At 39.8% G+C, this 17,468-nt stretch overlaps 1 protein-coding gene across 1 annotated transcript in view; it reads right to left on the reverse strand.

The window, feature by feature from the left end:
* Positions 1–460: 460 nt before the first annotated feature.
* The window catches only part of LOC121506032 (double-stranded RNA-specific editase 1-like), a 57,946-nt gene continuing 40,938 nt past the window's right edge, over positions 461–17,468 (reverse strand). The window contains exons 3-11 of the mRNA XM_041781517.1: positions 14,954–15,028; positions 11,724–12,658; positions 7,776–7,890; positions 7,440–7,608; positions 7,203–7,357; positions 6,949–7,117; positions 6,159–6,340; positions 5,893–6,071; positions 461–3,795 (exon numbers count right to left, since the gene is read on the reverse strand). Of these exons, the coding sequence (XP_041637451.1) occupies positions 3,619–3,795; positions 5,893–6,071; positions 6,159–6,340; positions 6,949–7,117; positions 7,203–7,357; positions 7,440–7,608; positions 7,776–7,890; positions 11,724–12,658; positions 14,954–14,957 (2,085 nt within the window). The 5' untranslated portion in view covers positions 14,958–15,028 and the 3' untranslated portion in view covers positions 461–3,618. The remainder of the gene's footprint in view (positions 3,796–5,892; positions 6,072–6,158; positions 6,341–6,948; positions 7,118–7,202; positions 7,358–7,439; positions 7,609–7,775; positions 7,891–11,723; positions 12,659–14,953; positions 15,029–17,468) is intronic.

Consider the following 17,468-nt stretch of genomic DNA (forward strand, 5'->3'; position numbering starts at 1 on the left):
TAATCCTAACCGCCTAACCCTTACCCCTTGACCCCTAACTCCTTATCCCTAACTGCCTAACCCTAACTCCCCGACCCTTAACTACTAATCCTAACCACCTAACCCTTACCCCCTGGCCTTTAACTCTTAATCTTAACAGCCTAACCCTACCCCTAACCCTAAAAATTACTTGAAAATAATTCTGGAAGGACTTGCTTTAATTTAGTGGGCCAAAATGAAGAAATCACTTGGGATTATAAGTAATTTTTACAGAAAGTTATCACTTTCTTTCTAAAGACTTACTTAGCAAATACCACCTAAGTGCCAGAGAACTGCCACGATACTACACAACTACGTGGGTTAGGATTAAGGCAAAATACCACCTAATTACCAGAGAGGTGCCACAACGTTGTGAGGAATTACTTGACAATACTTTATTACTAGGTGAATACTTCCTCAGTATTACAGACTTATTCCATGGTAAATTCACACACATGACTAGGTAATTACCACCTTTTTCTTGAGAAACAATTTGATAATTACCACTATAAAATTACTAGGTAATTAAAGCCCACTCAAATAAAGTGCTATTCATTTACGCTGTGGGAATCTGAGGCCTTTACATCACAGTAACGGAAATCAACCAAAATTTAAAGGTTGAAACATTTACTGAATCAAAGAAGATAAAATTTGGTTCTAAAATGTACATCCCATTGGTTTGAAGAGGAAGAGAACAGGTATAAAAACAGATAAATTCATAAATAAAAACAGAAAATAAATATACCAAAACTGTGACTGACTCTGACATCATCTTTGGTGGTTTTTTACTGGCTGTAACAAAGACAAAAAAAAAAAAAAAAAAAATCAAGTTTACTGTGGTTTCTGCAGGCAGATGATCACTCCACGACACGTTTGATCTTATTTGCATTAAAGTTTGTTTCAGACAGGTTTCAGCCATTATTAAGCTAATAGCAAAGACAGTAGTTCTAGCTAAGGGTAATACAAGTAAAATGACAAAGTTGAAGCAAAAGCAAACTGTTTCAACAAGATTGCCCTCATGAGTACACAAGAACGTTGTCTCAAAAGCAATCCACATTAAATCACAACAGTCTTCATTTAGCCAATGTCGAGGTAATAGTGGTGCCTTTTTAAGGCAGTTCAATTAAGATCTAGACTTCCAGGCTTAAATCCAATTCAATGGCAATTCAACAAAATACTGGACGATTTGGCCCGATTTAATTTGATGCAGTCAAATTAATTTGATTTAATTCAGACTGGTCCTATTTGACTGTTCCACTTGTTCCGTTGGTTTGATTTGATTCGGTCAGATTCAATTCAGCTCACTGATTTGATTAACTCTGATTCAGTCTCTGGTCCAGTCTTATCTGATTCAAACAGATTCAATACAGTTCAGTACGGTCTGATTCGATTCGGTCACAATTGATACGATTTGGTCTGCTGAGACTTGATTTGCTCTGATGCAGTGTGGTCAGATTCAGTTCAGTTTGTTGATTCAATTCACTCTGATCTGATCCAAGCTGTCGATTCAGTTGGTTCTGGTCCATTCTGAATTGGGCAATTCAGTTAGATTAAGTCAGATTCCATTCAATTTATTAATTCACTTAGGCCCGATCTGATTTGATCTGTTCAGTCTGATTCGACTCATTCTGGTCTGGTTTTATTTGTACTAAAAAGACTTTATATGATCCGATTCAGTGTGGTCAGATCCAATCTTTTTTGTTGATACAATTCACTGTGGTTTGATCTTAGCCAATGATTCAATTGGTTGTGGTCTGGTCTTATCTGTTTTGGTCAGCTCTGATTCAACTCAATTCTGTGTGGTTCAGTTTGATTCAGTCATATTCCATTTGGAGTCGAATAGATTAAGTCAGATTTGATTAAATTTGTTGATTCAGTTTGGTCTAATTTGATTAGACCTTGATTCAGTTCAATGCTTTCTTTGGCTTGATATACTCACATTTGCATCAGTTCAGCTCAGTCTGGTTCAATTTTTTATTAGTCAGATTTGACAAGGACAGATTCAATTAGATTAAATCAGATTCAGTTCAATTTGTTGCTTTGACTTGGCCTGATTTGATTTGATCTGGTCTGGTAGTCTGGCCTAATTCAGTTAAACTTCAGTTAAATTTGTTGCTTAAATTTCATCTGATTTGATCCAAGCTGCGAATACAATTGGTTCTGGTCCAGTCTGGTCTGATTCAGTCAGATTTGATCGGATTCATTGTTTCAGTTTGCCCTCGGGACAACTATTAGTCATGCACTCCACAAATCTGGCCGCTATGGAAGAGTAGCAAGAAGAAAGCCAGTGTTGTAAAAAAGCCATGTGGGGGGACACATTAGATGTTACGTCATGAAGTGGAGGTTAGATGAGACTAAAATTGAACTTTTTGGCCTAAACGCAAGGCGGAAAACTAACACTGCACATCACCCTGAACACACCATCCCCACTGTGAAACATGGGGGTGGCAGCATCATGCTGTGGGGATGCTTTTCTTCAGCCTGGATAGGGTAGCTGGTCAGAATTGATGGCAAGCTGGATGGAGTCAAATACAGGGCAATCTTGGAGGAAAACCTTTTAGAATTGGCAGAGGACTTGTGACTGGGGCGGAGGTTGACCTTCCAGCAGGACAATGACCTTAAACATGCAGCCAGAGCTACAATGGAATGGTTCAGATTGAAGTTGATGTAGATGCGCCACTTTATGTTGATCTATCACATAAAATCCCGGTAAAATATATTGATGTTTATGGTTGTAACGTGAAGAAAAAAAAAGTTCAAGGGGTATGAATACTTTTGCAAGCCACTGTAAGTTGATTCAGTTTGGTCAAACTTGGTTTGAACTGTTCGGTCAGATTTGATTTGATGTGGTCCAATTAAATATGATTTGATCTGATTCGACTGGTCCGGATTCCTTTCAATCTGTTGATGTGAGTCATTCAGTTTGATTCAATCAGATTTGATTAGGTCTGATAGGATTTGAATTAATTTATTGTTTCAATTTGGGCCGATCCAATCCAGTTCAGTCCTGCCTGATCCAGCTTGGTTCAATCCAAATCAGTTTGTCTGGTTTGGTCAGATTTAACCCAATTCATGATTTGATTCAGTCCAGTTCGATTAGATTTAGCCAGTTTGTTGATTCAACATTCATCAAATCTGAGAGGAAAATGTTGGCTTTGTTTGTTTACAGGCAAGAAGAACAAGAGGAATGTAAAGAGACATAGCTTCTTTGACTTTTAGTTCGGATAATTACGAATAACTCAAACATCCTGGTGTCGTGGAGTCAAAATCTGCAGCAGAAAAGATGGACCAAAACATTCTCCATTTCTCGTAACAGCGATCATGAAACGAGTTTGCAGATGTCCTGATGGTTTTGGTTTGATCACACATGCAGAATGAAGACTCTTCTCCTATTTACACGTTCTCACAGTCTCTGTACATTTTTGTATAAAGTTGCATAACTGAGTGAATTTTTCTTTTAGTGCTGGCTGAGAGGAAGAAGAACGATGAGGTTTAAAAATGAGCAAGAAGTTTTGATCCGCTGATTCCGATCCAGGGGAACGACACTGCGCAGAGAACAGCGTCAGAGAGTAAAATCCACGGTGAAGGCGGCGTTTCATCTCAGGTGTTGAGAGCGAACTGGTCCTGCTCGATGGGTTTCTTCACCCACGCTCCGAGGCCGGCTTGCTGAAACGCCCTGAACAGGCTCTGTTTGGAGCCGTGGTACTCCACCGCCGCCTGCTTCGCCTCGTGGTAGCTGCTCGGCCTCTGTGTCCTGATCCGCAGTGTGGACGACAGCTGCAGTGGGCCAAACACAGACACATGACTGTACTGTAAAATTTTAGCTGTAGTCAAACTACATTTAACTAGAGTTTGAGACTTTTAAAAAGATGAACCAGATCACTAAAACCCTTAGACTCGATCAGCAACAGATCCTGATGTCCAAAGAAAGCATAAATGTGGAAAATTTTCAAATTAAAAAACATGAATTATTTAATTTCACACAGGATATGTGGCTTTAGGAGGTTCTTACGGAGTTTCAGGTGATAAAACATCAGAAACAGAAAACATTATGTGCTCACACATAGAACAATCCTGGTATGACATCACATTTTACCACAGAGGTCAGCAGGAAAATGTTCAGGTAAACACAAACAAACATCAAATTCTGCCTTTTGTGTTCTGCACACTGACATCATCTCTGGGACCCCCGTTTACACCTCTCATTAACATCCAATTAGTGGCATTTGAGTGGCAAGCGGTAAAAATTATAAAATAAAAATGTACTGTTTTCAATTTAATCATCAATTTCGGAAAAATAAGAAATAAGAAACCCTAAAAACAAAAGACAAATAAAAAATTAAGGACAAAAAACAACTACAACCCCCCCCCCCATTAAAACAGATGTCGAAAGACTGGAAAACAAACAATGAGAGACTAAAACGAGAGATAAGACCAAAAAAAACTGAATAAACAAAAAAGAAAAAGAGAGCAAAACAGACCATGGAAAATGGAGGGGATAGAAGCAAAACGAGAAGGAAATGTAAGAATGAGATTAAAACAAAAAACAAAACAAGAAACATAAAATGAGACCCAAAAAACTAAAAACCAGAGATAAATAAAACTGAACATGGACAAGGAAAATAAGACATAAAAAAATACAAAACAAGAAACAACAACTACAACAACAAAAAAACAAAACAAAACAAAACAAAAAATAACACAAGGAAAGGAAAAGGAAAAATATGATACTGAAATAATAATCACACAAAATTTAAAAAAAAAGACAACGGAAAACGAGAAACTGAAAATGTGACACAAAATAAAGAAAACACAGTCAACATAAAACAAAAAATGAGAAACAGTAAACATAACACAAAAATAAGAAACAGAAAAGAATAAAAGAAACAGAAAATGAAAAACAAGAGGTGAAAATAAGAGATTTAAAAAGGTGAAACTACAATAGTGGGATACTGACTTAAAAAAGAAAACAGGAGACAGCAAAAAAAAAAAAAAAGGAAAATGAAAAATGGAATTGGGCAATTCAGTTAGATTAAGGTGGTCAACAGGACAACAAAAAAGGAGAAACGAGAAGCAACAAATGAAAAAAACAAAAAAAACTGACACAGAACAAAAACAAAAATACAGAAAAAGAAAACAACAGAAAAAATACATAAAAAAAGAAATACACAATTAATAAATAAGAAATGGAAAAAAAAGGAAAGAGACATGGAGGACATAAGGAAGGAGAAACAATTAAAAAAACAAACAAAAAAAAAAAAACAAGCAACAATAACCAAAAATGACAAACAAATAAGAAAAAATGAAAAAGGAAAATGGAAAACAAGAGACTGAAAGCAAAAATAAGACAAAAATAAAGAAAAAGCAAGACAATTGAAAACAAGATGGAAACCAAAAATGAGAGACAAAATATATCTATATAAAAAAAAAACAGGATTTAAAACCAAGTAACAGATAAGGAAGTGAAACTTGAGATAGAAATGAAAAAGAAGAGACAGAAACAACAGTGTTTTTTCCCTTCTGAGTCTCATTTATGCTGAACTTGACATGACCAATGGCGCGTTTTCCATGTTTTGCTTTCCGATTTTTGACGGATATCAGGAAACGTAAAATGAAAATCTGTAGGCTGTGAAACACACTGACTGTTGACAGACCTCAATGTGTCCTAAAAACAGTTTGGTATTTTGATAGCTCAGACCCCTACAGAGGTGGTCTGGGATGTCTTCATCTGGACTGGACTGATTGAGTAGAAACTTCGAGTCTCTGCTTAAATCAAACTCACTTTATAATAATAAACAACAAACTATCACAGTACACCAACAGGACTGTGTTGATTTGTTGAAGTGTGAATTGAAGTATTTACATCCATGTTACCTTGCAGTGCAGGCGCATCCAGCGGCTGTACAGAGCGTGTTTACAGAGTCTGGATGGTCGACCCAGGTCGTCTTTCCCTGTGGTGGCGTTGATCACCTCCAGACCCTGATCTCCTACTGTCCAATTCACGCTGAAGTTTGGAGCTTTTCCTGGCTGACGAGCCTCTGCGTTACTGATTCCTGCAGATACATCAGATATATGTGCTTGGTGATTATGTGTAGATTTAGCATGTACACTTTTACAAACATTAGGTGTTGTTTTCTCACCGCTGAGCAGCGGCCTGTTGAGGCTGAAGGATGGAGGCAGGTCCTCAATGTCACTGATCCGTTGGTACATGGCTCTGGAGAGGTGGTCAGCGTGGTACAGGCTACCCAGGATGATGCTGGAGAAGTAGAGCGGCTCAGTGAAGTAGCTCATCAGAGAGCCCTGGAAGCCTACCACGTTCCACCTAGACATAAACATTCATGGATTAGGATCTCCTAACTGTGTTTCTGTGAGAGTCAAAAGAGCATTTCGAACATTTAAATCAACATTATCTAAATCAGTTCTTTCAAAAACACGATCTGATTGGAGCGCCGAGGAGTCCTGAAATTTTAGCAGCCTCCTGCAGGTTCATCAGACGGGCTAATCAGAGCACTGCAGGCGCCATGACACCCGGCTGAGTGATTGCACGGATAATTCAACCTCTTCACACATGCACATAATCATCGAGTTGTTGGGCTCGGCTCCAAACACCCTTCAGAGCTGGAGTGGATCTGCAGCGCTGTGTTTAACATGCTGAAGAGGGAAACTTCAGTTTGGGCTAAAGCTAAAAGATAGATCATTCTGGTTTATTTACACATCTTATCTTGTCCTCTGACCACTCAACAGTCACAGAGTCACTCTGATGTACTTCCTCTTTGACTTAAAATTATGCTAAATCATGAACACTAGAGAAGGAAATGCCACGCCCCCACTGGATTATGTTTTTTACATCTGTAGGCAGTGATGCTTGGATTGTTAAAAACAGCTCTTTTTTTAATTTATAGAGGAACATAAATTAGTCATCACACAAACCTGGCGATCTTGTCGCTACAGGACATAGTGAGCAGCCTCTCGCCCTGTAGAACGCCGTCCCACGTCTGGATGGTGTTACTCGATCTGACTGGGATGGTTCCTTCTCCAGACTCAATCTTAGTGCGGAGCTGACCGCGAGCTTTTCTGTTGGGGTGCCTGTCTCCCTGATCTGAGAGGAAAAGGGAAATATATAAAAGTCCTTCTCATCTTTTCATACAAATAAAACATTTCTTTATGTTCCCTCGTCTGCTCACCCTCCACGCCTGCCTCGTGTGGCGAGAAGATCCGGGCGTCTCCACATGGCGACGTGCTGATGTAAAGGTGGAACTGGACGTTGTCCTTCAGCTTGAATCCTTGTCTGTTCTCACAGCGGGTGAAAATCGACTTCTGGTGCTCGTCTTCGTGGTTACTGGAGGAAGAAAATGTAACATTACAACCATGGGCAAATCTGGTTCGTGTTAAAGGTAAAGGAACAATCCGCCTGTTCTCACCTGAGGAAATGTTCCAGCTGTGAGTAGAGGAACCTGATGAGGGAGCGACGAGCCACGATCTCAGCGTGACAATCGTTTAGAGCCAAGCCTCGGTCACTCATGTACTCGCCGTTTATGCACTTTGTTCCTGTGGAGACGCAGATCACCTCTGCTTCCTTCACGTCCGTACCTTTAAGAAAAAGGATGCAGAAAGAACTTGCTGTTCAATGACTGATTTATTGTTTTCTTTTGGGTAAACAGGCAACTTTGACCTCATAAAGTCTGATTTGAACGGATAGATTTAGTCTTTTTTTGCATCTTTATGTTGGTTAAAGACAAAGTGGGGTCAGAGTTTACCTGTTGTCATTACGACGCCTGCCAGCACTTTCCGCCGAGCGTGCGGAGACGTGAAGTTCTCCGTCAGCTCGCTGAACTTGTCGACGACCAGACGGGAAACGGCATCTGCCAGGACCTGAGGGACAGACCAAAACAAATGCGAATTAAAAGATCATTTGTACTTTAACATTATAGTTTATCTTCATAATTATAACAAATATTTATTCTGTCGTTAGTTTAATCCTGCTTTAAAAACAACCCCATTTCCAGAAAAGTTGGGTCACTGTGTAACATGTAAATAAAAACAGAACACTTATTATTTTAACAATAGAAAATCAACAAATCAGATGTTAAAACAGAGACATTTAAGCATTTCATGAAAAATACGAGCTAATTTCTGAGAATTTCTGCTAATTTCTTTTACAATGTATGAAACAGAATTTTGGGACTCTCTAATGGCAGGCGAATTTTATCTGACTCAGATATCAGATGTAATTTTGAGCCGCACTACGCAATTTCAGTCGAATTGGCGTTGTTTGTTGTGCAGTGTAAGAGGGTTACGACGCCCACCACAATCAGATCACAGCCTGATTGTCAGCTCCTGACTAGTCAGATGTATTTCAGCAATGCTTGATATTTTGGGCATACGACTCCACAAACTCCCACAGTGGGAGCAGAGCCACGAGCAGATTCCTCAACGTTGAGGCTTTTTTCCTTTTAGAAACCATCAGATGTCCTAAATCAGCATGAAAACAGCAGGAATTAAACCCACAACAACTTTAGCCTCAGGATGTGAGACTTTTTCAAGGTAAAACTCTACAGATTTTGTCACAGTCCACCTGGGCTTTACTCGTACAGTGTGAGGAGGTCATGGCCGACCATGGGACTGAATTTGAGCACACAAATTGTGCATAATAGTTATACATTGTAAGCGATGTCTTATGAGATGATATTCAGCCACAACTGTCATGGAGTCAGCTTAAAAGAGAAAGTTTTGTTCATCTTAGAGAAAGTTTCTTACACCTTAGAGCAAGTTTCGTACACCTCACAGAAAGTTTTGTAAACCAGAGCAAAAGTTTCATACGCATAGAGAAAGTTTCGTACACCAGAGAGAAAGTTTCGTACGCCTCAAAGAAAGTTTCCTACACCACAGATAAGGATTTGTACGCCTCAGAGAAAGTTTTGTATGCCATAGAGAAGTTTCGTACGCCTCAGAGAAAATTTCGTACACCACAGATAAGGTTTCGTACGCCTCAGAGAAAGTTTTGGATGCCACGTATAAAGTTTCATACACCATATGAACGCCACAGAGAAAGTTTCTTACACCACAGCGAAAGTTTTGTTCACCATAGAGAAAGTTTCTTACACCACAGAGAAGGCTTTGCATGCCTCAGAGAAAGTTTTGTATGCCATAGAAAAAGTTTCATATGCATAAAGAAATTTTGTACGCCAGAGAGAAAGTTTTGTATGCCACAGAGAAAGTTTCCTACGTGAGAGAGAAAATTTTCTAAACTCAGAGAAATATTCATACACCATATGTGTGCCACAGAGAACATTTCGTACACCTCAGAGAAAGTTTCATGTGCATAGAGAAAGTTTTGTATGACACAAAGAGTTTCATATACCACAAAGAAAATTTAGTATGCCGCAGAGAAAAATCAGAGTGCCAGTTTCACATACAAGCAGATGCAACCTAAATGATGGCAGCATGGTTATGAATAAGTAACAGAGAAACCTAGAAATCACAAATTCTGTAATTTCTGTTGGCTCTTCTTGCTGAATGGAACCTGTATAGTGCCGAGTCCCCTAAACAGAGGTACATGCTGAACCGTACTTCTCCGGGCCAAAGTGCATTTAAAATGGAGTGAGGCGAAACAGAAAACTGTTCTGTGGTCAGAAAAATCAAAATTTGAAAATCTTTTCAGAAACCATGGATGCTGTGTCCTTAAGACTAAGACTCTGTTTGAACAACTGATATTGTTTATGTCCTACTATGATTAAAATATGGGTTTAAGACATTTAGAAAATCACTGTTTTCTATTTTTATTTACATTTTACACAACGACCCAAATGTTTTTTGAATTGGCATTGTGGAATGCAATTGTATGGCTTTTAGCTTTGAACACTAACCTGGATTCCTTAAATACTGTGTATCTGATTTAGCTTAAGCATGCAGTAGTGTGGAGGTTATCAGTTCTTTAGTGCCTTCTACATGCCTTTATTCTTTTATTGATGTTTTGCTTCAATAATAGAGAGAAAAACATCAGGACCAGATGATCACTCATGCACCAATGCGGTTAAAAACGCTGAAGACTCAGCTTATCAGCCCTGACCATCTCTGTTAATATCTGGATGAAAAACTCTGCTGCGGTGTGAATGACAGGCCGAGATGTGAGCAGCTTAAAACAGTCAGATCTCTGCCTCGCCGCCTGCTCTGTGAGCGACTGGAGAGGCCGCCACAATGAACAGCGGTGTTTGAAAAGCACTCAGAGGGAGATGCTCATTAAGATAGTGGCTCTGTTATCAGCGTGCAGGGATTACAGGCACGGATTAGTTTACGTGTAAATAGATTCTTAGTATGAAGCTTCTCTGTCTTCAGTCAGACACCAACAGCTGGGTCATGGTGGGGATGTTTGAACACAAGGCTTTCTTTGGACGGCAAAGATCGAACACATGGGTGGGCGACGTCGATTACCAAGAATGCAACTATATTTTATCCTGACTAAGAGACGGATCATATCTAGGATACTCTCAATGGCCCCGTTTACTTATTGCATTAACAAGGCGTAATGGGGATTCTTATTGCCAAGTGTGGATGGTCAATGAAGTTTATGGGCAACAGAATTTTATTTTGAAATGAGAAACAAAAAAGAGTAGCTGTTTTCATGTCAACACAAAAACACCTGCCAATGGCTTTTTTTAGGTAGTTAGATATAGAAAAAAAGATAATTATCACTTTTCTGTCACTTTTTTAAATACATTAAAAATATAACCTGCGTTTTGCTTTGTGTTTCTCCATTTTTGCTTTTTCCTTTTTCTAAGCTGATAATTTTTTGTTTGGAATAAAATTGAAAAATCAAAAATCAGATGTACCAGGCTGAAACCCTTCTCCTTTTTATGTATCCTGGGGCATGTGTTGTGATTCAAACATAAAAAAATGTAAGAGGATATAAAACTTTTTTTTTGTTCAGTTCATTTTGGAAGTAAAAAGTGAGAAATGGGAAACCATAGACAACAGATGAAAGACAGAAACGATAAAACAAAGAACAAAAAAGTGAAGGATAGAAAACAAAACAGTGAGCTGGAAAACAAGAAAAAAAAATCAGGCAAAAAAATAAGGATGGAAAATGACACAAGGGATTGAAAGAAAAAAATGCAAAACAAAAAACAAGAATAGGAAATGACTCGAGAGATAGAAAAAACAAACTAAAAATCAATATGTAAAAAAAAGGAAAAAACAAACTAAAATCAAAAATTCAGAAAATGAATCTTTGGCCAGTCTTTGGCCCTTCCAGGTAGTTCATATCAAAATGGGAATCAAAATAACAGAAAAGAAGAGAAACTGTATTTTGTTTTCTGTTACCCTTTGGATGGATCAAAAAAAGGAAGATCTTGAACGCAACACCGGTGATGTAACATTCTTTTATGTCAATTGTGTGACCTGGTGGAGGTGTTGCTATAAAAATAACATTATATCACAGTGTTCTGTTCTTTGATCTTCCCTTGAGAGGATGAAAAAAGAGTTTGTTTTCTGTTTTTTAAATTCTCAGTTTAATATGGACTTCCTGTAAGGACAAAGGGTTTTTTCTGTGTTTTCCTCTCCTATCTTTTAATAGTGATTTGGAAACAGCTTGTTTCCTGATTTTGTATTTCTAATTTCACATTTAAAGTCCCCTGGCTCTTGACTACACTGATTGTTTTGGCCTTAAAGGTCAGATAGTCTCATCTGATTGGCTCATCACTTCTTACCTGTGGCAGGTGGAGCTGCAGTCCCTCCCGTGGTATCGGCTGTCTCGATGGCGCCTGGTCCAGCTGCATGTTGAACAGAGCGAACAGGGCGGCCTGAGCGGCCCGAGCCTTGGCCAGCTTTTTGTTCCTCCCTGATCCCGTGAAGCTCTGAGCGTCCACCCTCACCGACATTACAAAGTTCTTGGCGTGGCTTTCCCCGCTCTCCGACACAAAGTTGTACTTGAGGCCCGGCCGCAGCTCGTTCAGGATCATGACCGGGTTCTTGCCGCTGGTCGGGGACATGAAGGTGGAGGGGGTCGGAGGGAGGGGGGCCTGGAGCAAGTTTGGAACAGGGGAGGGGAGTAATGGGTACTCGACTCCGAGCGAGCAGAAGGACCCATTACTATTGGATGAGAGGTAAAAAGGGTCATCCACAGGAGTGGAGTTCTCGAAGGCATTAAAGAGCATGTCGGGGAAGTCGGCTTGGTCCGAGGTGAAGTCCGTGTGCACCGATAGGGTGCGGCCCATCGCCATGTGGGCCTCGGATGCATTTGGAAACTGGACGAATGATCTCAGCGCTTTCTCCGCTGCGTTCAGTTTAGCCTTCTTCTTCGTCGGACCGGAGCCTTCGAAGAGTTGCCCGTTGACCTCCACAGTCATGACAAAGACAGGGGCGTGGACCGGCCCGGTCTGAGACAGCAGTTTGTACTGCAGCCCTGGCTTGATCTCGTTCAGCTGCATGAGGGCGTTCTTTGGCAGGACAGGCCCCGGGACTTTCTTACGCTTCTTCGGCCGATACTTTGAGTGCGTGTGGCCATTACTGCCCTCCTCTAGGGGGCGCTTCCTCCCACTCCCAGCACTCCCATTGGGGAGTTGAGCAGCCTCAGCCGTGACCGCCTCTTTGGAGAAGAGGTTGTCCAGATTGCGGTTTTCCTTAACGTCTGCGCTGCACGAACCTGCGGTGCCCAGAAAGAGTAACTCACAATGCCTTCGATGCAGGATCTTGTAAATGTAAAATTTAGAGATTCCTTTATCTCTCTTTGCAACTGAACAAGTGAAGTGTGTTCCTTCATATTACTGCTGTAGTCATGTGTTAGACTTGTGCAAGTGCCTTCTACCAATACTCATTCATTACTTGCACCATGCATTAAAGATGGAAAGCTCGGAGAAAACTCAGTGCAACCACATTCAAACAATGGGAATTGCTCGCATTTCTCAAATAAGCTTCCCTAGCCAAGGTAGAGTGTCAATGGAACTTTAAATTAAGGCTATTTGTTCCACTTGAAATGACTTAGTCTATGAAAAATTGTAATCAAGAGCTCTTTCAGGTTCTACTTTATCTTCATTTCTATCTTCGATGCTGTTGGAACACAAATCACCCGGCTCTGTTAACAAAGCCAATGGAAGTGAACATAAATTTTCATTTATAACATCCTCCAGCAAAAGCTCAATAGGTTACTCCTTTCGGTGCTCAGGATGGAAAACAATCCTATAAAAGCAGGTTTGGGGAGTTTTTATGTAAAGAGAAGGGTGCAAAGAATGATTCCCCCAAGTTACTTAGTTTTCAATGAAGCCTGAAGGGAAAAATCAGAGAGATTATGGCACTGAAATGGTCGATTTTGGACTTAAAACATTCATAGGAAAGCTTTAAAACTTGGCAGAATGACTCAAGTGGATCCAATGTTGACAAATCATGACAAATATGAACTGTCTTTTCTTCACTCGGTGTACAGTTTGTGTACAAAGTCGAGCTCTGTAGGAGGAGACAGAAGCATGCTAAAAGAGGACGGGACTCAAACCAAAGAACACAAAGGCTGTTAAACCCAAGCAACAAGAGGCAGGCGATTAAAGGTCTGCTGGGAGGAGGGAACACACTGTTATTGTTCCACAGAAAGCAGAAAGATTCACAGAAACTCTCTGACAGGAGACGACAAACTGCAAAGTCAAATATCTGCCCTTTCTTGATGTTTCCTTTCTGATTTTATAGTCTGTCAATGTGACTGGGATTTAAGAAAAATGTCCTTAAACAACCTTGAACGCTACTCTCACTTAAGTGTCCACATTTTCTCTCTGCAACAAGGGAAAACATGCCGAAGCGGCTCAGAAGATTTGTCTTGAGCTGTGAAGTCATCCACACCTCTAGGGGGAGCTCTAAGAGAAGCCAAAATATATAAAACCAAAGAACAGGATCTGAATTTGATAAGATTTTGATCTTGAAGAGATGGGTACGGAAAGCCCAGTCTGTCATTTGACATCAGTGATATCAACCATTGTGTAACTCTACTAGTACTCAACTTTGGTGCCCCCTACAGGCCTGGAGTTCTTCTGCTATGATGACTAAAACAGATGGTTTTTGTTGCATATTTTTAATCTGTTTTGGTGTTTCTGAATCAGCATCTTTGACATTTTTGCATCATGTTGTCCATCAAGTCATAGTTTGGTTTTCTAAATTTTGTTTTGGAGTTGCCTTGGTAACTGAATTTGCTGAACACTTTGGGCCTTTGCAGTACTTTTTGTCTGCTTGGCTGCTGCTGATAACTGCTGTTTGGACGCAAATAAAACAAATTTAAAGAGGCTTAGCTTAAAGCACCAGAACAAGTGAAAACAGATTTCTACCCTCTACCTTTACGAGCCTTCCAAGGCCAGCTGCCGAGAAGCATCCCCACAGCATGATGATGCCACCACCATGCTTCACAGTGCCATTTGAACTGGTGTTTTTGTGGTGATGTGCAGTGTTTGGAGTCCTGATTAACCAGTGACTGGATCTTCCAGTTTTTTGTATTTTTTTTTTTTCATCAAAAAAGCCAAATTATATTAACCATGATTGATTTATAAAATTAATAAAAGGGTAAAAAAATCCGGGGGTGAATACTTTTTTATGGGCACTGATTTCACTTTTATATTCTCTTCAATATCATCATTTTTAACTTATTTTTTTAACCTCCAAAGTAACCTGATTCCAGCTGACCCTGGCTGATGATTAGAGGGCTGAAATAAGGTGTGGTAACAAATAAAAATGGGACTCCTGGGAGGCTTTAGGGAGCTTTTGATAAGGGAAAAAAGGGGCCAACAAAAGAAAGAAATGGGGGTGAAATACAACGAGATACACCCTGACCCTGAGGTTTAACCCTGATATTTACTTCTGAGCCAGCAGAAAAAAAAAGTCAGAACGTGTTCAAATCAAGTCAGAGAGAATAACTTTAAAGCAGTGAGATGTTTTGGCTCATGCGATAAAGAATAAAAAGACTCACTCATGGTTTCTTCTTCGTCCCCCTCCCTGGAGAGCAGCCGCTGCTGGTTTCGAGGTACCCGAGCTCCAACTCGACCTGAAGGAAACACACAAAGAACGCCAAATTAAAATAGGGTTATAGGATGGAGGAGAAGGAGAGAGAAAGAGCAGCCATGTGGGGTTGGATTGGACATTTCAACCATCCTTGTTTTGGGGGAGGGGAGCAGATACTTTTTTCTTTAAGAGAACATCCAAAGCTTTCAATTCCGCCCTGGAAAATTAAGGCACATTTCCACCTTTACCTTTCTTCAAGGAACTAAATGGTTCCTTTTAGACCCATTGTCGCCTGCATTTCCACTGTGGCCTTAAGGTGCCATAGCAATGTTTTTGTATCATCCAACTGACTCATACTTTTTGATTACCTTTTTCTTTGAGTTGCTTAGAGTGTTCTTTTGTATTAATGGCGTAATGGTAGCCAGGGACACGGAAAAGTCAAATCATATTGATCATGATTAATGCATAAATCAATAAAAAGATAAAACATTCAATACACTTTAGAGGCACTGTAGTAATATGTATTTAAGGATGGCTCCATGTGTGAGTCCTTTTTCAGCACCACGGACAGCGACAGATTCACTTTGAGACTTTTCATTGAATTTTGAGACAAAAAAACATGCAAAGATGGAATTCTACCTGGTAAACTTGAAAAGTTTTAGTTCCTATCAGTCCATAAGACCCTAAAATAGTTCACACATTTGAAGCAGCTGTAAAATAGCCATTAATTATCATCTAAACTATGATAGAAACAGAGCTTCTCTCTGAAATACTTAAATATGACGACAGACGTCAGCGTTTAAGTCTCCTATTCAACCAGAATCAATCTGTTTCTTCACAAACTCGTTAAGTCATTGCACTATTTCTGTCTGAATTATGCTGTCAGATGTAAGACATTTCCCATGAATCCTTGTGATATTATTGTGTTCAAATCCACACGTTGTTGTCTGACATTGTTTACTGCACTCAGCTACGAGTGAGCGGGCCTAAATTAGAGCCACACAAACACTAATCAGCTTTCCTCCAGAGGGAAAAAAACCACGAGACGAGGAGCCGGCAGGATTGACGGGAAAGACCGGGGCTTCGGTGGGTATAATCGCTGCTCTGCGTGCAGATAGGGCCCCCGACCCGCTGCCACTCAAACAGTTGAAATGACAATGTTATCAGACCACGGAGGCTGCATTGTGTGAGCCGGCTGGAGGAGAACACGGCTTACTTTTCTTTTTTTAATTCAGATAATAGAAGAAGAAAATTAACTCAGAGGAAGTCAAATGTCAACAAATGTAGTTATCAGAGCAACGAGTGACAGACAGAGAAACTTCTGGAGGGTCTGAAAGGCTCGTTCAGAAACCTGCTTTTCTCATTATTTACTGAATGAATCACAGAGGGTAGAGCCAGTGTTTGAGGAATGCTTAAGTCTATGTTTGGAGTCAAACAGAAGTTTAAAAGGAGAAACGTGCACACTGCTATGGAAACTAGATCCCCCCCCCCCCCCGGTTTGGAAGAAAATCCCTCAAAGGTTTCTGGGAGATCACGTTCACAAGAATGGGACAGATGGTTGGACTTACATCCAAAGATAGAACATTTTAGGTGGTGACTATCATCATCACAGAGGATATTTATTTATATAAATATACTGTATATACACATCCCGGACAGGCCCCCAAGAAGGAACACAAGAAGCTTGAGAAATACAAAGGGATGAAGGAAGAGCTAGAGAAGATGTGGGGTGTGAAGGCAACATTTGTGCCAGTAGTGATTGGGGCACTGGGGGCTGTAACCCCCAAGCTGGGTGGATGGTTCCAGCAGATACCGGGAACAACATCTGAGTTCTCAGTCCAGAAGTGCACAGTCCTATAAAACAGCTAAGATTGCTAAGATCCTGCGCAGAGCCCTCAGGCTCCATGTATACATATATATATATATATATATATATATATATATATATATATATATATATATATATATAGTGCTTAAAAAATTTATTAGACCACCACCCAAAGTAAGGTTTATGCCATAGCTGCTCTAAATTATCAGTATTGGTAATTACCAGAATCATTTTTTATGTTTCTGCAATGGTTAATACACCAATATGTAGAAGCTCTTTAACCCAAATGATATTTTTAATGCTAAAATAGAATTATTATTGTTATCCATGAATTTCCAAATTTACTGATTTACAAAAAAACTGAAAAAATAGTACAGCACATTATTATTTCTTGATTAATATGTCAAATTATAGTTATTTACTTGCGTTCCTGAAGAGAAAAATGAGTTTTAGTGGTTGAATGTTATGCTTGATTAATTTCTGACTTCTCAGAGAAGCCCAGTGAGCTGGCTCAAATTTGAGTATAAAAAGGTGAATTCAGTTTGAAATTCCTCATTCCTGTTCAAAATGGTAAAACGTGGAGAGCTCAATGAAAATGAAAGAGTCCGCATTATAGCACTTCATGATGCTGGATGGTCTCTGAGACAAATAGGGA

Source organism: Cheilinus undulatus, linkage group 24 (genome assembly GCF_018320785.1).
Source record: "Cheilinus undulatus linkage group 24, ASM1832078v1, whole genome shotgun sequence".
Lineage (NCBI taxonomy): Eukaryota > Metazoa > Chordata > Actinopteri > Labriformes > Labridae > Cheilinus > Cheilinus undulatus.